The 21,090-nt window shown below is 35.3% G+C and overlaps 1 protein-coding gene across 10 annotated transcripts in view; it reads right to left on the reverse strand.

Annotated features, from left to right (window-relative positions):
- The window catches only part of LOC126762269 (hemicentin-1), a 545,135-nt gene that overhangs the window by 67,086 nt on the left and 456,959 nt on the right, over positions 1–21,090 (reverse strand). For all 10 annotated transcript variants that reach the window (XR_007667437.1, XM_050478903.1, XM_050478904.1 and 7 more), the window contains exons 3-7: positions 14,229–14,400; positions 9,761–9,909; positions 6,725–6,895; positions 3,435–3,593; positions 1,834–1,910 (exon numbers count right to left, since the gene is read on the reverse strand). Coding sequence is in view for 9 of the 10 variants with exons in the window: in XM_050478903.1 (XP_050334860.1) it covers positions 1,834–1,910; positions 3,435–3,593; positions 6,725–6,895; positions 9,761–9,909; positions 14,229–14,400 (728 nt within the window). In the remaining variant the exon portion in view is untranslated. The remainder of the gene's footprint in view (positions 1–1,833; positions 1,911–3,434; positions 3,594–6,724; positions 6,896–9,760; positions 9,910–14,228; positions 14,401–21,090) is intronic.

Consider the following 21,090-nt stretch of genomic DNA (forward strand, 5'->3'; position numbering starts at 1 on the left):
CGGTAGAAGAATGTATGTAGTTGCCTCATTAAATCAACATATATATGCATAAAGGCTTTCTTTTCGTTTAGCAGATATTAGAAAAAATTTTTGTGTCGTGAATGAGTCCAATATGAAATAAGTGTTTTACATGACACTAAAATTTGTTTATTTTAGTTAAACTAATACTTGATTTAGAATAAAATTTGATTGTAAAGCATAAGGCAGCGCCACTGCTATAAGAAAGAAGAATTTTTCGGCAAAGAAAGACAACGTTTATGGAATTGGGCTTGAGGACAAGGTATAACCTTATACTAGTAATTACTGTGTGTTTGTTTATTTGGTATAGTTTGTTGTTTGACCATTCTCTAACGCTTGGCGGTTTGAAGACAACTATTACCAATGCATTTGTACCACCCTTTAAACACTATGTAATATCGAATTTGCTACTCAAAACTGGTTAGCGCTTGCAAAACGCCTCATTGTAACAATTTTAAACGTTACAATTCTATTAAAGCATCAAATTGTCGACCCGTAAACACACTGACGTAAACACCTATACACATATGTGTATACATACATATATCCCTCCACTCCGACATTTTCATTTATGCTTGTTAAAATTTTCATGAAGAAAAATCAAAGTAATAATTGACAGTTAATTATTGGCAATTACCCCACGGCATCGTGTGCTCTTGCACCATGTCCACACGTATCATACGAGTATATGCAAATGTAGATAGTTGTTACGAACTAGCTAGTTGTCAACTTGCATGTAGGGAAGCCTTTATTGGAAAGGCTCATGGTTATTGATTAAATAGTGCCTTATAACAACGTCAATAATGGAGGCTAATTTACAATATCTGAGGCAATAGATGGAACATTTGTATGAAGAAATATGGCAAAGAATATGTAAGTGATTTGAATATTTGAAAATGGAAAATAAAACTCTAAATATCTACATTTTGGATATCAAAATAGTGAAAATTTAGAAACATTTAACTCTTTAAAAAAAAAATAAAAATCGCTATTTTAAATAACTAACGAACTGAGATGAAAACTTTATAATGAGCATTTTGTAATTCGTTTATTTAAGGGGCTGTCTGAAAAGCCTTAATGCTTTTGGCTAGCCTTAGTTTGTTCCGTAAATCACGGCTGTTTGCGGAAAATTTTAAAGAATATAAGTCGGCAAACAGGAAGCGTTAAATTTGCCGAAACTATTAGGTTAGGTTCTTCTAGTCGGTCTGGTAAATCTTTGTTTTATCCTGCCCTTATCTTCAAATGTGAATTATGTTTCAAAAATGACTTATCTTAGTCGGTTATCTTGTAAGACATTACTTCACTTTTTGTTTTTTTCTCGGATATAAAAGAACAACTAATTCTTAGGACAATTTACTCATTTTAAGAGTTGTTAAGTTATTTTTTATATTTAGACATATGTTTTGAAATTTCGTAGCGGTCACAATTACTTGTTGATGGTTCAGCTTCAAAATACTACATACATTCGTTCTTATATCATGCAAGTTAAAATACACTCTTCTTGAACCGAATAGTTTTAAGAACAGTCTATTTGTAGGCGTGGATAGTCCGCATACGAGTATATTAGAATAAAATATTCAGTTTGATTGGATTTTATTTGGTCATGGTCATTCAGAGATGCTGTCAGTGTTCATAACTCATTGAAAAAGAAGTTTATAGAAAGTTTTAACTTTCCACGTAAATTTCCTTAAATTATTCAGAGTTTTGTTCCTTAAAAAATTTCCATTATTATTTTTATAAGAAAAAGTGAGAAAATGTAAAAACTTAGACTATTTTAGCTTAATTAGTTAGTAATATTCAAACCACAACACTTACATCACATGTCAGCACCACTTTGCTGCCCTGCACTGTATGATGCTCCACACCATTGATGGATATGCTCGTCGGACGCACTGCAAATGACATAAAAGGAAAGGTAAATAAATCAGAATCAATAAAAGGGATGAAGTAAGGAATTCTAAAATTGCATTAGACAATAGTCAGCCAGGTGAAAAACGGCCAATTTCTCTACGTTGCAATGAAAAATTGATAAATAAATGGTCGGTATTGTTGGCAATTATGCCATTGTGTCACCGTAAGCATTCGCCACACCAACTTGACGCAAGCTTTTAAGGCACAAATAACTTTTATTTTGTGTTTTGTTGCTTCAGTATTCTTTCTCTGCCTACATAATTAATAACAGCAATTTAGATGGCATCTAACTTTTAGCTACCCTTTTCAAATCGCTCCCGAAGCATGTGCGAATGGCAAGAAAGGACGAAGGGGAAAAGAAAAAGCCTAAAGCATAGCATAGCATTCCTGTGGCACGTAGCTCACACACGCGCCCACTGTCATTTTCATTCTATTCCATACAATGAGAGAGGGCATCAATCAATTTTGCTGTCAGCTTAGTTTTATTTTTTTTATGTTTTGCTTTTTGCCTTTGTCCAATTACACTTAAGTATTTAATGCTATTGTTCTAACTTCCTCGCACCATTTCTCAAACTTTTTTACGGGTACAGGCATATTTTTTTTGTTATAATTAAGTGGTTTTGCATATTGAAGTGTACGCGAGTTTTAGTTTTCCTGCGACTAAAGTGCTTAATTAAGTGACGCCTCCGTCTCTTAAATGTGGCTTTCATTAATTTTCCTCTTACACTTAAACACTTACATATATTCTGACACGTGTATTATGTTTATAGTTATTATGTAAATATGTTTGTATCAAAATATACCGTATTATTCTTTGGTATTGAATAGAGTGGAGTAAGTTATGGTTTTAAGTATTTAAAAAATGCATGTCTACTTATTGGGTTTGACATAAACTTCAGTATAGCAGTATATTTGGACGCGAGTGTATGTTCTTTTCCGTCTTTGGTTCTTCCCGTCTAACAATATTCACTACCCTTTCTTTGGAATTAATGATTATGTTACAATTCTTCTGTTTAAAAAATCAAAACTCTCTACTAAAGGCTTAGTCGCGACCTTAATTAAATAAATTTCCATATGGCTTTAGTTGTTGTTTCATTTCAATTTCTTCCATCAAAATTATGTTGACGTGTTGCGTAAGTTGGTGTGATATTTTGTGTCTGAATTTAATTAATTACTTTAATTTGAGTAGCGTGACCTTTTCAATTTGCAAATAAACTTGCGATCTCACATCAGATTATGCAATTTCCTTAAGTTTTAACTGCATGTTACAATATTCATAAACAGTGTTGCCACTTTACTAAAATTTTTAGAGTTAATAAGTGTTAAATTGTTTTTCGAAGCAGCCCTGCAACGAGTACTAAGCAGTGTACACAAATTTTCCCAATAAAAAGTTTTACAACACTTTTTTTCGTTTTTCACTAATGACATACTATTTTTATGGTATTTAAAAAAAGAAACTTAACATAGCAACACTACTGATGGTGCAATATATTTTCTGTAATTACCTTGTAAATCGACACGAAACTTATTGATTAGCTTATTTGGCAGAGCTGCGGACTCGACGCGACATTCAATATCTCTCGCCAGATCGTCACGTGACAACTCCAAATTCAACTCCAGCGTGGCAGTAAACAGGCCATCCGTCTCAACATAGGAGGCGGAATCTGTGCAAAATAAAACAGAAATTTATACTAAAAATATAATTATTTAAAATTAAATTTACATATATGTTTTTTTGACAAAATTGTTATATGCATTCATTTGAAAAAAACTCATCAGATATGTTTGAAAAGTGTAGTAATTTTTATGTCATCTTAAGACTCTTTATTGACATTTTTTATTAATAGCACCTAGTGTCTTTTTATCTTTACTGTGATTCCGAGATAAAGGTTGCATTTTAAATTCCAAACAGCTTTAGGGGTGTGAGTGAGATACAGCAGTCATGAAATTTACAACTATTTTTAATTGAAAACTAAATAAAGTTGAATTAATATTATGTAGGACATTCTCACGTGTGAATTTTTCATTAGAAGTTAGTTCTTCTTTATTACAGAATCTTCAGAGAAATTTTATAATAATAATTAGTGATTATTTCAAACAATAAAGGCTGAAAAAGGGAGTTATTTCTTGATGGTGCAGCTTCCTAAGCTGTTTGATTCGATTCGATTCTCTTCTTCGATAGCTTGAAGGAAACTTAACTTCTTTCTCTAACGATCTGGGGGGAAGTAAATTCAAAAGATATAAGAACTGGAGTTACATGTTCTGACACACTACAAGTACATATACATATATCATTTTTAAGAGATATTAGTTACTATATAATCCGACTGAGAAGCGTTATTTCAAAAAATTAAAAAATTAAAAAGTCAGATGGACAGTCCAACTCAAAGTTACGTTTTATACTTCTTGAATGGTATAACTGATTTGATTTGAAAGATTAGACTTGTGTCCACAGAAAGTTATGCTTACTTCGATCGTAAACAACTTGCGCTAAGGATTGGAGGTCAAATTAATTGCGATTTATTAGAAATTGTACTGAAGAATGTTTTTGAATATTTTAAAAGCTTTAGGCCCAAAATAAAATGTTGAGTTTTGTCCATAAATTTTATCCTTTGCATATACTCCGCGCCAAAAGTTTCATAAAAGGTTTGTACTGCAATCAAGCCTTTTATCAACTCAAGTAACTTTTCATTTCCTTTTCTTCCGATTTCCACCTCTTGTAGCTGCCATCATTAACAGTTGAGTCAAAGTGACGTATACAAGACACCTTAACTACAGCAACAACAATTAAGACGGACGCATGAACGTATAAAAATGTAATTGAGCAAATCACTTAAAAGGTCGCACGTAGAAAAGGACGAATTTAGATAACGGTTAAAAAGTGAGCGAAAAGAGATTATACTTTGTGAAAGCGTAAATAAATTTCTAAAATTCGCAGTACACCCCAAGTCGGATGAAATAAATTGAGTAAATGGCCAACAGAAAAGAAAGTATATCTTTTGAGATTTATGTTGCTGGAAAAAACAAACCTCGCCGGAAATTATTAGCGAAATCAGAAACTTCACAGAGCCATAAAAAGCGTTGGAGAATTAAAAAGCAGCTCGTTTTATGCAAGAAATTGCACCAAGAAGCATGCTTAGGTGTACGCGCGAGTGGAATTTGCTTTGAATCAGGCTTCTTGCTTTTGCTGCGATACGCGTAAGTATTTCGCCCGGAATTCCGTTGAAGTAATGGCTTGTCTCTTTGGCGCATTAATTTTTGCTATAAGCATATATACCTCGCGCAAGAGCCTCAGTGAGTGTTGTAGGTGTATGTGTAGGTCCTGCTCTACGTCCGGTCAAGCGGTGGCTAACGTGCTTTGCATTACACTTTTGTTCGGATTCTTTGCACCTTCCATTTAGAGGTTGTTTTTGTTTTATTATCTTTGCTTACTCCTTAAAACAACCAATTAATTTGGTGGCACAATCATCGTTAAAAAGGTTACCAGCGGTGTGAAGGAGGCAAAAAGGACATCCAAGAAGAGTGAGTGTGCGCCATTTTTATGCTACGCCAGCGAGTAAGCTGAGAAATTTAATGCAATTGCTTTTTTATGAATGGCAATAAAAAAGATTTTATTAGCAACGCTCTCAGTGATTTTACAACAACACTCGGTCGTGCCAGTGTGTGTGTGTGAACTTCTGGTGAGCGTTCGATGCCTTTTAACGGGTGTTTTTCGTAACTTGTGCGCACCACTGTTCATCCTTAAAAGCGGACTTAGTCTGATCCTTTCACACTCGCAAGCATTTTTTTTTTTTTTCTTCGCAGCTCTCTGCATGTGTACCTCTATTGAGCGTTGTCTGATAAGACGCTGCTAAAATCCACAAGTTTTTTATGCGCTCAACGCATTTTTTTCGTTTGCTAATAAATTTCACAGCAGACACGCATTCATCTTGCTCGAATGAAGCCGCATCGTTTGGTGCAATAAGCAGAGTGGAATACGGTACATTCAAAGTGTTAAGTCCGCCACCGAAGTTTCCTTTGGCTTACGCTGGGCGTGTATGGTCGTAAATTTCTGTCGTGCGTAATGTTTCAGCAGGACTTTTGACTGAGATTAGCCTTAAGTGGCAGCTCAAGTGGTTGACCTGCACCATCACAAGTTGGTGCAGCACATAAAAGTTGAAAAAAGAAATACACGCACACACACATACAAAAATAATATAAACGTTTAAATTTTAAGCGAATGGATTTTTATTTTGAACAGACTCACTCCAGTAGAGCTGCGTTTACAACTTATAATTTGCTGATACTGAAAAATAAGTAATTGAGAGCATCTACAGAGAATGATGTCAACTTGGTTGCTATAAACAAAAATTCATTGACAGCCCTGAACTTGATAACCCAAGAAAACACAAGTTATGATAATATTACTTGCAAATAAAGGTAACATGACGCCCTGCCTGAAGGTGTTGCATACCTCAAGTATGCAGAACTCTAAACAGAAAGTTCTCTGCTTATTAGAAAAGCTTGATAGTTTTTAACTGGCTTGGGGTCAAGAAATTTCACTTCCGACCGCACTAATTAACATATAGATAGGTAGGAGTGCAGCCCTATCGGCCTCAATGAACACTTGATGTGCCATTTTGATAACATATAGATACTTAAAGTTTTTATAAAAATTTGAAATCATGTTATTCGTAGCTTTTCTTTTCTTTTATTTCCATTTCAGTTTCTGAGCTTTAAGCAAACTTTACCTATTTTGAGTTAATTATCTAACTAATATTGTTGATTGTTAGTGTTAAAATGTTCATCTACTTACGCGTCAATAGTCGCTTATTCCCCCGCCACCAGCCGACCTGTGGTTGCGGTCGTGTATTCTGTACGACACACGACACTTTTAGTGACTGCCGCTCCTGCATGGGTCCAATGACGGAACCATTCTCAATGCGATCGCCCTTCTCATCCAGAATCACAACCTCCGTTGGTGGCACTGCTCAGTCAACAACAACAACCAAATAGTCGTATGCACAAATTACGCCAATCGCCACGTTGTCGGGTGTACATATGTATGCATGTGTGTGGGTGGGTGTGTAGGTGATACATTCGTCGTTTGAGTGTTGTATAGATGTTACAGAAGTATAACGGTTATCAGGTTGTGTGTGTTGTTGGTTGACAATAGGACAGATACATTTATGTGAATGTAGTGTTGTTGTGTTTAACGTTGCGTTGACAATACAGCAAGTGTTTTAGGGATTGGTATTTGCGGTAGTTGTTGTTGTAGTAGTAGTTGATTTATTGTGTTGATACATTCAAGAAGAATTCGTGAGTTTGTAGAGGCAAAATTAATAATTGAGTAAATCTTACGGAATTTCATTTCTAAACTATAAAAAATTAATATTTCTTTGAAAAAGAGAAAATAATTCTCTAAATAACACAAGGTTTTTAGGTTATTTTTTTAAATAAATTTTTTAAACAAAATAAATTTTGAACTAAAATTCGACTAATTTTAAATTAGATTTAAACGATTTTCCACTCAAATCAAAATGAAAAGTCAAAAACGGAAGCATAAAACGAAATTGCAAGTGCCAAATGAAATGAAAATGAAACGAAACAATAACAACTAAAACTGAAACTAGTTTATTCCATTTGAACTATATAAAAAATTGTGAGTTTTATAAAAATTGTTTTTGTTTAGTAATTTACCAATATTTTCTACGTTTTTGTTTTTGAAAAAACGGTTAATTTGCATTTTGATTTAATTTTTCGTGTGAGTTTTTAGCAGTAACATAATAAAATGTAACGAAAGATCACAAAGTAAACGAATTTAAGGTTATGTTGTATGCACACATTTCAATTTGACATTCATTGATTCAATCCGATTTAATTGGGTTTGGCGGGTGTTAAAGGCGAGTTTTTTTGTATTTTTGTTTTTTTTTTTGATTATTTGGTATTCATACAGGCATATATTTATATTTAATTTATTTTGCATATATGTAAAACATTTCATTTGCATTTTGCATATACAAATCCATGATGATGATGTTGACGAGCGTTTTTGATTTGGTTTTGTAGTAGTAGTAGTACGAGTACGAGTAGTAGTAGAAGAGAGCGGTGGGAATGGGGTTTATCAAAAGTACAATCAGTTAAAAAAATCGCATGATATTTTATTTTTGTTCAATGAATTATGAAATCCAACATGAAATACAAAAAAATAAAATATTATTTACAAAATAAAATTGCATTCAAAATTTTATGAATAATAAATTTTAAGCGCATGAAAAGCGGACAGTGAGTTAGTAAGTGATGTATAGTAACACAATATCGGGAATGAAAGAGCATTCACTGTTTTTATTGAGCAATGAAAATTGTAGTAAAATATTAAAACTTTATGCAACGCTGAGATGACATTCACATTTGATAAGCTTTTGTGTTGCTATCATTATTGGAGACTATAAAAAAGCGTAAAACAATTTTAATAGTGATAGTATGTAATTTTAATTGCGTTAGTACGTAATAAATGAGCGCAGAATAAAATAAATGAGTGAATGAATTTTTGGGATACCTCTTGCGCGAAAAAACGCACTCGGTTTGAGTATTTTTCATCAATTTATATTTTTATGAGGTTGCTTTGACAAAAACGGAAAGTTTTTTGAGAGGTAAAAATATGGATATGGAAAAAAGAAAAGGGTTTTTACAATGATCCGTGCTGAAGTTTACGATTTTTTTTGCCAAGAGTGTCAAAATGTAACACATTTGATTCTGAGAGGCGAAGTAACTGTAAATTGTAGCAGTAGTTGAAATCGAGGGAAATACGTTCACGAGTGGAATATTCTCAAAGGAAATTGTCAGAACTGCCTCTTTGTTAAGAAAGTGATTGAATGAAGATCGGAAATCAGAAACACCATTTGCTGGCCGAATTCAACAAAACGTGGCATCTCTCTAGCTTAAATCATCAGTCTTACGAGCTTTAACGAAAAGCATTTAAAATTTCTATTATATAATATAAACCGCCTTCGGTTCGCCAATTCTATGTTTACTTTTGAGCGCTGCTCTATACAAAAGAATACATGGATACCACACAAAATGATTTATCGGTTTTTTAAATGCTACCAGCTTTTTTTTTATATACTTTACGGCAGTTTTATTTTTTCTTGGACAAGCGGAGCACATTTGCGCATTCATCAGAAGATCTGGTAGCATCGCACATTCTGCTAGTCGGTATGAACAACTGGTATAGCTTGTTCGATTCGGTGGCTTGATGAATCAAAGACAGCTTCTTCTTTTAAGTTTAGAGGTTACATTTATCAAAACATTTAGACTAGGGTTCACTTCATTAATGTGCAAATGACTTAAACAACTAAAAACCGAAAATTGTTTCATGTCCCATGTGTGTTAGTGCAAATAGGGTATAACAAAAATTGGTAATCCTACATGTAATGACAACTCTATGCAAAAAACAACAACACATACAGCAGTTGGCATGCAAAGCGCAAAATACGTGCGAGAAAAATGACAAACATTTTGCAAATGTTTAATATTTTAAGCGGACATGGCAATATTTTTTCTTTATTCATTTATTTGACAGCAAACTTAAAGAGATAAAAGCCAAAGAGACAAAAAATAATAAGTGGCAAGTAAAAATATATTAAATAAAGCACAAAGTAGATTACATAAGAATATAATCATCCAATTTCGCAACTTAAACAAAAAGAAAAAAATTTTTACATGCAAAATGCAATTAATGCAACAAATTAAGCTCTTTCAGGAAATAAATTTATACAGTATATAAGTAGTTAAAGTATAAACCATACAAATTTCGAAAAAAATTTAGAAAAGTGGAAATTATTTAGCTTACCTAAGACATTCAACTCGACACGATATCCGTTGAAATTATCACACGTTTCGATTGGTATAAGAAATGTTGTATCACAAAGATAGATATCCTCATCAGATATTTTTAAGTCCTTTATTACTAATCTAAATGGATTTTGCTCCACTGTGACTCTGCAAAAAATATTAAGAAATGTTTAAAAAATTTATAAAATTATTTTAACATAGTTTCGAAAGAGTAAATTGGTGTTTCATTATTAATGTAAAGTCAACAACTAAATATCGGGTGATTTTTTAAGAGCTTGATAACTTTTTTTTAAAAAAAAACGCATAAAATTTGCAAAATCTCATCGGTTCTTTATTTGAAACGTTAGATTGGTTCACGTTTTGAAGATAATTTCATTTAAATGTTGACCGCGGCTGCGTCTTAGGTGGTCCATTCGGAAAAGTAATTTGGGCAACTTTTTCGAGCATTTCGGCCGGAATAGCCCGAATTTCTTCGGAAATGTTGTCTTCCAAAGCTGGAATAGTTGCTGGCTTATTTCTGTAGACTTTAGACTTGACGTTGCCCCACAAAAAATAGTCTAAAGGCGTTAAATCGCATGATCTTGGTGGCCAACTGCCCATGCATCCCGAAAAATGCACTGTTTGGTGTGGTTTGTACGCTGGTGGAATCATTGGACCGTATTTTTTCAAAGATGCTGTTGGACGCAACGTTACGGTGAATGGCGATCGCTATCGTTCGATGCTAACAAACTTTTTGTTGCCAAAAATGGAAGAACTGAACTTGGTTGACGCTACATGCCACACAGCTCGCGATTCTATGGCCATTTTGAGGGAAAACTTCGGAGAACAATTCATCTCAAGAAATGGACCCGTAAGTTGGCCACCAAGATCATGCGGGCTATTTTTTGTGGGGCAACGTCAAGTCTAAAGTCTACAGAAATAAGCCAGCAACTATTCCAGCTTTGGAAGACAACATTTCCGAAGAAATTCGGGCTATTCCGGCCGAAATGCTCGAAAAAGTTGCCCAAAATTGGACTTTCCGAATGGACCACCTAACTAAACATTTAAATGAAATTATCTTCAAAAAGTAAATGTCATGAACCAATCTAACGTTTCAAATAAAGAACCGATGAGATTTTGCAAATTTATGCGTTTTTTTTAAAAAAGTTATGTTGCTGTTTCTTAAAATCACCCGATATTAAGTCAGGGCGATTTTTGAAAACTGTAAATTTATAATTATAGTAGACATAAATTCTACTCTATAAGAGTTTTAAGTACAAAAGTAATGCACCCAAAGTTTGCCAGCTTTTTTTTTAGTAATTATAGATCACTTTAACAGGCGCGATGAAGAATGCGAATGCAGTCTACCCTTAATACTCATGGTTTGCTGAAAGTTCCTTAATATATAGAAGTTTTTCAAGAATTTTCGCTTTTTACTATCATATTGTCTATATTCTATGTACGAACAACTGATAAAAACTAGTGTAATAAAATAATAAACTATTAAACAATATTAAGTGAAGTATTGCGGAAACGGGTCCAGACTTTTATTGAAGCAATATTGTCTAAAAATGGGTTGAATGGCTTACGCTGAAACTAACTGTCCACCCACATATTCGGACGTTATTACTGCAGGCTCTTTAGTGTGGTTATTTGGACAGAAAGTCCTTGGAACACTTCTGAGAGCAAGGCAAACATTTGTTTCAAATGTAATACTTTTTTGTTCGGATTGATCGCAGAATTCGTGAATGAAATATAGAGGACTAGCCCTTTACGGCTTTTAAAATTTCACAAGACTTTTTTCCAGCAGTAATAAATGGAGGATGGAGTCATGTGTAGAAGTTCACGCAAGTGAGGAAAGTTCTCTGATCGCCATTCACTTGGGAGTGGCCAGAAACGATTCTTTTACACATGGCTCAAGCAGCTCACTACTTCCGGTCTTTGACCAAGTATCCTCTGGGTAGCCTAAGAACATCCGTTCGAAGGCGAGCTAATGTGAGAAGGCGAAACATTCCCTACATAGGCTTGTGCGCTGGGCTTGGGACCCGCCACGTAAAAAACAATACCAATGAAAAAGTTTAAACAGCCTCGGATGAGAGACCCCCCTTTTGATGACGACCATGGAAAACGGAATAAGGACTTTGAGGGCATGCACCTGGAATGTCCGGACCCTTAATTGGGAAGGTGCCGCTGCCCAGCTGGTTGATGTCCTCGCAAAAATAAAGGCTGACATCACCGCCGTCGAAGAAATGCGATCGACGGGACAAGGACAGAGACGAGTAGGTCCTTGTGACATTTACTACAGTGGCCATATAAAAGAGCCCACTACACGTGCGGGATGGGATAGATACCGAGAGTTGAAGAGGGAAGCGAGACGCATTTGCAGACAGAAGAAGAAAGAGGCCGAAATGCGTGAGTACGAAGAGCTTGATAAGCTGGCCGACAGGGGTAATGCTCGAAAATTCTACGAAAAAATGCGGCGGCTTACAGAAGGTTTCAAAACCGGAGCATACTCTTGTAGAACCCCCAAAGGTGATCTAGTCACTGATGCCCAGAGCATAGTTAAATTATGGAGGGAACACTTCTCCAGCCTGCTGAATGGCAGTGAACGCACAACACCAGGAGAAGGAGAACCCGATTCCCCAATCGATGACGATGGAGCAGACGTTCCATTACCCGACCATGACGAAGTTCGAATAGCAATTGCCCGCCTGAAGAACAACAAAGCGGCAGGGGCCGACGGATTGCCGGCCGAGCTATTCAAACACGGCGGCGAAGAACTAATAGGGAGCATGCATCAGCTTCTTTGTAAAATATGGTCCGACGAAAGCATGCCCAACGATTGGAATTTAAGTGTGCTATGCCCAATCCATAAAAACGGAGACCCCACAATCTGCGCCAACTACCGTGGGATTAGCCTCCTCAACATCGCATATAAGGTTCTATCGAGCGTATTGTGTGAAAGATTAAAGCCCACCGTCAACAAACTGATTGGACCTTATCAGTGTGGCTTCAGACCTGGAAAATCAACAACCGACCAGGTATTCACCATGCGCCAAATCTTGGAAAAGACCCGTGAAAGGAGAATCGACACACAAAACCTTTTCGTCGATTTCAAAGCTGCTTTCGAAAAGGAGCTGCCTTTATGCCGCGATGTCTGAATTTGGTATCCACGCAAAACTAATACGGCTGTGTAAACAGACGTTGAGCAACACCAAAAACTCCATCAGGATCGGGAAGGACCTCTCCGAGCCGTTCGATACCAAACGAGGTTTCAGACAAGGCGACTCCCTATCGTGCGACTTCTTCAACCTGCTTCTGGAGAAAATAGTTCGAGCTGCAGAACTAAATAGAGGAGGTACCATCTTCCATAAGAGTGTACAGCTGCTGGCGTATGCCGACGATATTGATATCAACCATTAGTTCTGCTTTCTCCAGGCTGGACAAGGAAGCACAGAAAATGGGTCTGGTAGTGAACGAGGGCAAAACGAAATATCTCCTGTCATCAAACAAACAGTCGTCGCACTCGCGACTTGGCTCTCACGTCACTGTTGACAGTCATAACTTTGAAGTTGTAGATAATTTCGTCTATTTAGGAACCAGCATTAACACCACCAATAATGTCAGCCTGGAAATCCAACGCAGGATTGCTCTTGCCAACAGGTGCTACTTCGGACTGAGTAGGCAATTGAAAAGTAAAGTCCTCTCTCGACGAACAAAAGCTAAACTCTATAAGTCGCTCATAATTCCCGTCCTGCTATATGGTGCAGAGGCTTGGGCGATGACAGCAACCGATGAGTCGACGTTACGAGTTTTCGAGAAAAAATTATGCGAAAGATTTATGGTCCTTTGCGCATTGGCCACGGCGAATATCGCATTCGATGGAACGATGAGCTGTACGAGATATATGACGACATTGACATAGTTCAGCGAATTAAAAGACAGCGGCTACGCTGGCTAGGTCATGTTGTCCGGATGGATGAAAACACTCCAGCTCTGAAAGTATTCGACGCAGTACCCGCCGGGGGAGGCAGAGGAAGAGGAAGACCTCCACTCCGTTGGAAGGACCAAGTGGAGAAGGACCTGGCTTCGCTTGGAATATCCAATTGGCGCCACGTAGCGAAAAGAAGAAACCACTGGCGCGCTGTTGTTAACTCGGCTATAATCGCGTAAGCGGTCACTACGCCAATTAAGAAGAAGAAGAATAAATATGAGATAAAAATATATTATTTTTGGACACCTATAAAATTATTTCATTCCAAGTATTGGTTAAAACCAACAGCTAACAGATATTAGTGTCATGAACACAATTTCGAGTTCCTTGCCATATTAGAGCCCAGCATCTGATAAGTGTTAATAAAACTTTTCTTATAACTATTGGTTTTAGCCCACACATTAATTTATGCAAACTGAGAAAAACGGAAAACCTCTTAAATCTTTTTGTTAGATATTTCTATTATATTCTTTTTATTATAATTTCACGTTACCTGTTCGCATACTCGTCTGATACGCTCGTCACATTGCTGTCGCCCAATAGCATCGCCGCAATGCGATCATCGCCCTTAAACCAGTTTATCGAGTGCAGATCACCGCATTTGGCTTTGTTGACCGGACAGGGTATCACCACCGATTTGCCTTCGTGTTCGCTCAGTGTTTCATCTGCAAATGTTTAGAAAGATTTTTTAGTTGTTATTATTATTGGTAATTCTCAATTGCAATTGATTTTCATAACATAAATTTGCTCGGAATTCAAAAATTTAGCTTTAATAGGTTATTAAAAAATTCCCTTGTTTATGAATTGATTTGTATCGCTTATTTAGCCTTTTAGATATAAAACAACAACAAGACAAAATTTTTATAAATATGCCAAATCACTTGATGAAGTTATTTAGAGATTCAAATTTAGAAATAAATATGTGAGCTGCAAACCTTTAGCACACGAATGAATGAAATTCCGCTTACTAAAACACGAAAAAGAAATAAATAAATCTTAGCGAAAAACTAACATTTAAGGTTCTTATGTGGGCACACCTACACAATCGAATAGAGATGATAATAAAAGGGAAAATATGTGGCAAATCAAACATATCCTTGTCACGCTTAACTGACTACGGTCACACAGGAAATAAAGTTCTTTTCTCCCCGACTCAAAAGGAGCAAAGTTTTACATATTTTTCTGGTTTGCACTCTTTTTCCTTTCGTATGAGTTGCGGTTATCAGAGACTGCGTCTCCCGCATGACACAGATAAGCTGCGAATAATTTACTTTTGAATATATGCATGCATGAAATTCATACAACTCAAATGGCCAGATAAAGCTGGCAGCGCGGACCGACATCGGTGAGGATGTACGAGTATGTATGTATGCGACATGCGAAGGAAGCGGAATTGTTGCCAAAGAGCAACAGAAGTTTGTAAACTTGTTTCTTGTTGCTTCTGGCGAGCAACTGTCGCTAATGTTATTTTATTTTCTTTTGATTCGTTTGTGTATTTTTTCCGTTTCCTGCGTCTTTTGTATCAATGTGTCCCGTTGAACGAAGTGATTGCGTAAAATGCCGTTAGTCATAAATTCAAAAGAGCATCTCGGGCCAATACAATACACATACAGTTGACTAAGTGTTACGAATTATATACTTCTACAGGGATAATCTATGTAGTTGTGTTGCAAACCAATATTTTGCCAGATTTGTAAGATTATTTAAATTTCATTAATTTGGATAAAATTTCAAAAACCTAAAATCACAGCTGCATGGGTATAAAGTTAGTAAATTTCGCATAATTCGATTGCAATTTCAGAGCTAATTTTTTACTATAATAATTTAACATAAAACAGCGCTTATGTCGAGTACTATCCTTTAAAGAGTAGGAAAAAGTTTTGAGTTTTCCATAAAAAAAATATTTACTAGTGAATTTATATTCCAAACTAAGATTCTGATGTAATTTTGAAGAAATTTTGTTTAACACAAATATAAATTTTTTTCGATAGATATAGCATCATCGCAATTAAAAATTATTATTTATAATTTTTCCTTTCATATTTTGTGCCTTAGTAACATTCCATTTTCAGCCCTATCATGTAAGACTACTACAGCATCATATATTGCTACTGATGGCACTGTTCTAGAAAATACAGATAGCAACGCTGAATTTTCTTTAGTAAAATTAAATTATTTTGCATGTTCGTTGCTACGACGATTTCTTATTTAAATATGCTCGCAATTGCTTGAAATTTATCCATTACCCTAAAACGAATAGTACTGTATGTTCAGCTATCCTCAAGCAACTAGCCTGATTTTGTCATTTTTATATATTGAAGCTACAACCAGGAATTATGTAAAAACCATTATATTGGGTAGTCGAAAAAGTCGTATTCTGTCATACCATATAGTCAGATTTTAAGCTTCATTTAACCAAAAAAAATTAAATTCGGGAAAGTTGAAAAAAAGTTACAGCTGCTCAAAAATACTATGTAAAAATAATGAAGAAATTCGTTATATTTTGAAATTTTTGTATAAAAAGGGAAGAAATTTGTGAAGTTTACGAAGGCGACACTGTATCAGTTCGTGTAGCACAAGAATGGCTCTCTCGCTCCCGTTCTGGAAATTGCGATGTGAACGATGCACCTCGCTGTGGTCGACCTATCGTTCAAAAAGTCAATGAAATTATAGAAAAGCTTGATCAAGACCGGAACTCATCATTCATCATCAAATGCTTTTGAGCCATTTAAAAACGGCTGGCTTAAAAAGGAAGCTCGATGCTTGGGTACCACATGAATTGTCTGTGAAAAATTTAATGGACCGAATTAACATCTGCGATTCTTTGCTGAAACGAAATGAAATCGAACCATTTTTGAAACGAATGGTAACACGAATGGTAGACCAAAAGTGGATGAAATACGACAATAATGTTCGAAAAAGGTCATGGTTCAAGCGTAGTTAAGCTCAACAAATGGTCGCAAAGCCAGGCTTGACGCCTTAAAAGGTTGTGCTGAGTGTTTGATGGAATTGGAAAGGTATCATCCACTATGAGCTGATCAAGCCTGATCGAACGATTGATTCTACATTTAACTGCCAACAACTGATGAGAAGCAAGCAATAGAAAAAAAAAACGGCCAGAACTGATCAACAGAAAGGGCTTCGTCTTCCATCAGAACAACGCTAGACCACACACATCATTGATGACTCGGCAAAAACTGGGAGAGCTTGGCTGGGAAGTTTTGATGCATCCACCATATAGCCCTGACCTTGCACCATCGGACTATCATTTGTTCCGGTCAATATAGAACTCCCTTAATGGAGTAAAGTTGGCTCCAAGAGCGATGGAGAAAAGTTTTACACTGATGGAATAATGTCTCTAGCGGAAAAATGGTAAAAAGTGGTCGACCGAAATGGTACATATTTGGTTCATTAAAGTTCATTTTAAATATAAAAAAATAGATTGAAGTTTGATTCGAAATACGAAAAGACTACCCAGTACATCTAAAATGGCGACGAGCTACTCAGTTGCCAATTAGTCGGTTGCCATGCATAATAGTAACTTATGACTATGGTACTGATACTAGTTGATACCATGCGGTCTATTGATCATCTAGGATATGCTGAATATATCATTTACTGTCCCGTTTCATGTCATGTTATGTTCCACCATTTACCTCCTTATGATTTAGATGCTAATCTGCATCGTGAGAAAAAGCACTCGGAAATTGTAATAAAATTATGCGGGTAAATGATATTTCAACAAAAAATAATTTGCTAAGTTGATAGGACTGTCCTTAATTACAATTCTAAATATGATCTGTCAACCAGTTTGTTTACAGCAGCTGCTTAAGCGATTGCGATTTTTATAATGGATAAAAATATCGAACAAAGAATTTCTCTCAAATTGTCTCTTTCTAACCAAATTTCGGTTGCGAAATCGATGTGAATGTTGGAAAAGGCTTATGGTAATTCAGCTTATTCAATAACACAAGCCTATGAATGATGCAAAGCCTTCAAGGACGGTCGAGAGATCGAGGACGACACGCTTCGTTCTGAACGACCTTCAATCTCTTCAAATCATGAAAATACCAAAAAAGTGAAGAATAAGGTGTTTGAAAATCGTCATCGTTAAAGAGATTGCATAATTTAAAGCCAAAAATGCAATAAATATCATCGATCAGCCGTTCGAGGAGATAAAGCAAAATTCGATGAAAGGGCTGAATTCTATTCTAAAAAGTACTTATGAAAAGTTTTTCGAGGACTGGAAAAATCGTTGGCATAAGTATATTACATCAGGTGGGCATTTCTTTAAAGGCGACAAAATAAAAATTCATAATTAATATAATTAAATATTTTGCTTTGATTAACAATTTGTGTCACAATGTAATTCGGATTGTTTCCAAAGAACTCAATATTTTTCTTTCTTTTAGTGGCAGGGTCTTCTTTTCTATGAATATTGATTCTTAATCAAATGCAGACTAACATTTTATATTTTTTTTAGCTTATTGTCAAGTAGTATTAGTGGAAAAAAGGAATAACCTAAATCCAATATAAGTTCAACAGAGTATTTTCCAGTGAAAATCGATCTCGGAGAGTCACGCAAGGGATCTGGTTGCACCTCTGTCGAGTGTACCATCGATCATTTCCTCGAAAAGGTGTAATGGGTATGTATTCAGCTTGAAAAATATTATAGTGTACCTAAACCTAAAAATTTCTTTGCAATATTGAACCAAATTTATGAATATGTGCCATGTGCGTTTATTCTATAAATAAAAATTTGGACAAAACACCTTATCTGCCCAAGATTTTTCAAATCACATTGAGATTTCTGAACAATCTTGATCAAAGCACTTTTTAGTACAACAAACTAATCTTCATGAAAAGAACACTGCTCTAATCACTTCCGCATAGTCTTCACTCTTGCCTCCCCTAAAAGCATACATTTTAATTTGAAAATATAAACAATAATATTTACACTCCAAACGTCCTTGTAAAATGTACCGACTTCTTATTCATTCCTCTTACTAAATCGTCAATACCAATCGTGCCAACAAAGTCCACAAATGGTCTAACACATCAATCTACATATGTACATACACATACCAACTTTATTATTGGATTTATATTTTAACGAGATGAAAATCATACAAGTAGGTCAATAATTGTACTTTTGTGCTGCTTACAATGAACGAAATAAATTTTTTGAACCTTTGCAAATTCTATTTTCAATTCCAATTAAGCTTTGTATTTTGGCTTAAGATATTTTAATTGGATTTTTTATTTTGTACACAAATGCTCTTGCTTACCAATCATTATTTAGATTAAAAAGCTCACGCGGAGGATCTATTTTATTATAACCTGAACACTGTAATAAGTTTGACAAGAAGTATGAAACATTCTGAAGGAAAGGGTGCCGACCCTCAAACAAAAAATATATATAAATACATGATCATCGAGCATGTTTGTATATACGTGAACAAGTTTTTAAGATATTATTCTGAAATGTTACACATGTAATTTTTTCGTCAAGAAGCTACCGATTTTTCGGAACAGCCGTTTTCGGGCCACTATATAGCTGGCCGATCAGTATGAAGTCCTTTTTATTTAACGAACCATATTCATGAGACTTTGCATGGATTATTGTCCAAAATAACGGAACAATCACCATACCATTGTTCAAGTCGAAAGAATATAGCATATAGATGACACAAAAACTGGCCGATAAATGTCGAGTTCTAGTGCATTATTCGATGCAACAGAAATTTTTGTATTTCTTACATTTCTTTGTATTCGAAAAGTAATTTAGGACATATACATTGACATACATACATATTTATTTATCTGTCTATGTACCTATGTAATATGTATATATGTCGGGTAAATATGCTTGTAATCATCTAGTAATTTCGTAATGATGCCATTGCAGTCAATAGAATATTTTCCAACCAAAATTCTGGTCGTTCAATCGAAAAGCAATAATATATGCATTATACATACATATACATCCAACTAGATCCGGAAGAGCGAGCTAATATTTCACATGCGCAATGATATAATTTTCATTTTCCAAATTTACGAAGTGCACCACACACATATCCATCAGTTGCCATAGCAAGGATCCAGCGGAGATAAAATCAAAAATAAAATAATAGCAATCATGTCTAAGTTGAATGGTCGGTTGTAAAAATTGAAAAATATTGTGTGCAAGGACGCACAACGCATTACATTTGTCAAATAAGATGAAGAGGAAGCAGAAGACCAGCATGTAAGAGAGATTTGAGTTGGCAACAACAAAGAGCGAACCACAAGATAATCTAATATGGTTCTTGAAGTAAGCAGCAGTTAAGAATCAACGTCGAGACAACCACTTCAAAGGCTAAGACGCACTCACTTGCACACATACACACCAAATATATGTATATCCCGCAATGCTAGTAGATAAATGAATACATGGATAGTTGGAAGCCCAGACGTTTGCTTCTATAGCTCCAAACGATTATCAGTATTGCAACTGCGCCCAGCCAACGCCCGACCAGCGAAGGACGACGTTTGCTCAAACTGAATGATTTCGGTTAAGTGAATGGACAGTTTTATGGTGAACAACTCTCTTATGTGGTTAAGCGTACACAGTTATGGTTGTAGATGTGGCTTGAAGATCTTACTGGCTGTCTTTTCGAACTGCACACATACTTAGACATATACATATAGCACAAATAAACACAAGTTTCATATCCTAAATCACACTTGCTTAGCTGAAATAGTTTTGATAAGTTTTATTACAGCATTTCAGTAAATAAATGGATAGAGCTTTCATATATTTAGCTCGTTAGTGATTATTTACAGAAAAGCAAAACACACATAACTCAAACTATATAAAATGTAGGAAAATATCATTTAAAGTTCAGGTATTATTAAAGTTACATCCCAAATATAGATTCTCATAAGGAGAGAATTGCGTACACAAAAATCAAAGCTCCTGTTGTCATATTTAATCTTTGCCAAAAATTGGTTTTAGGGATAAAGTAATTTATGGGGGTAATGAAACCACTAAATAAGTTATAGTTTTTTAAGGGAAATTCTTATAAGGTGAAAGCTCTATGACATAGAAATCAAAACGAATACATAACAAACACACCAACCTGACATTTAAACTCCCGAGACTGTCGCTTTGTAGCTATTACGTCACATGCATGCTTTACAATGATTACTATAGTGAAATTCTTAACTTTTGCTTAATTTGATACCGACTAGATGTCTACCAAGTCTCGCATCAATTGTTTATTATAACGCCGCTAGATAAAAGTTTTTCCATGCGAGCTCGTCGTAATAAACTTGTAGTTCTTTCAGCTAAGTACATGCACTAGCATATCATG

This window comes from Bactrocera neohumeralis, chromosome 6, assembly GCF_024586455.1.
Source record: "Bactrocera neohumeralis isolate Rockhampton chromosome 6, APGP_CSIRO_Bneo_wtdbg2-racon-allhic-juicebox.fasta_v2, whole genome shotgun sequence".
Lineage (NCBI taxonomy): Eukaryota > Metazoa > Arthropoda > Insecta > Diptera > Tephritidae > Bactrocera > Bactrocera neohumeralis.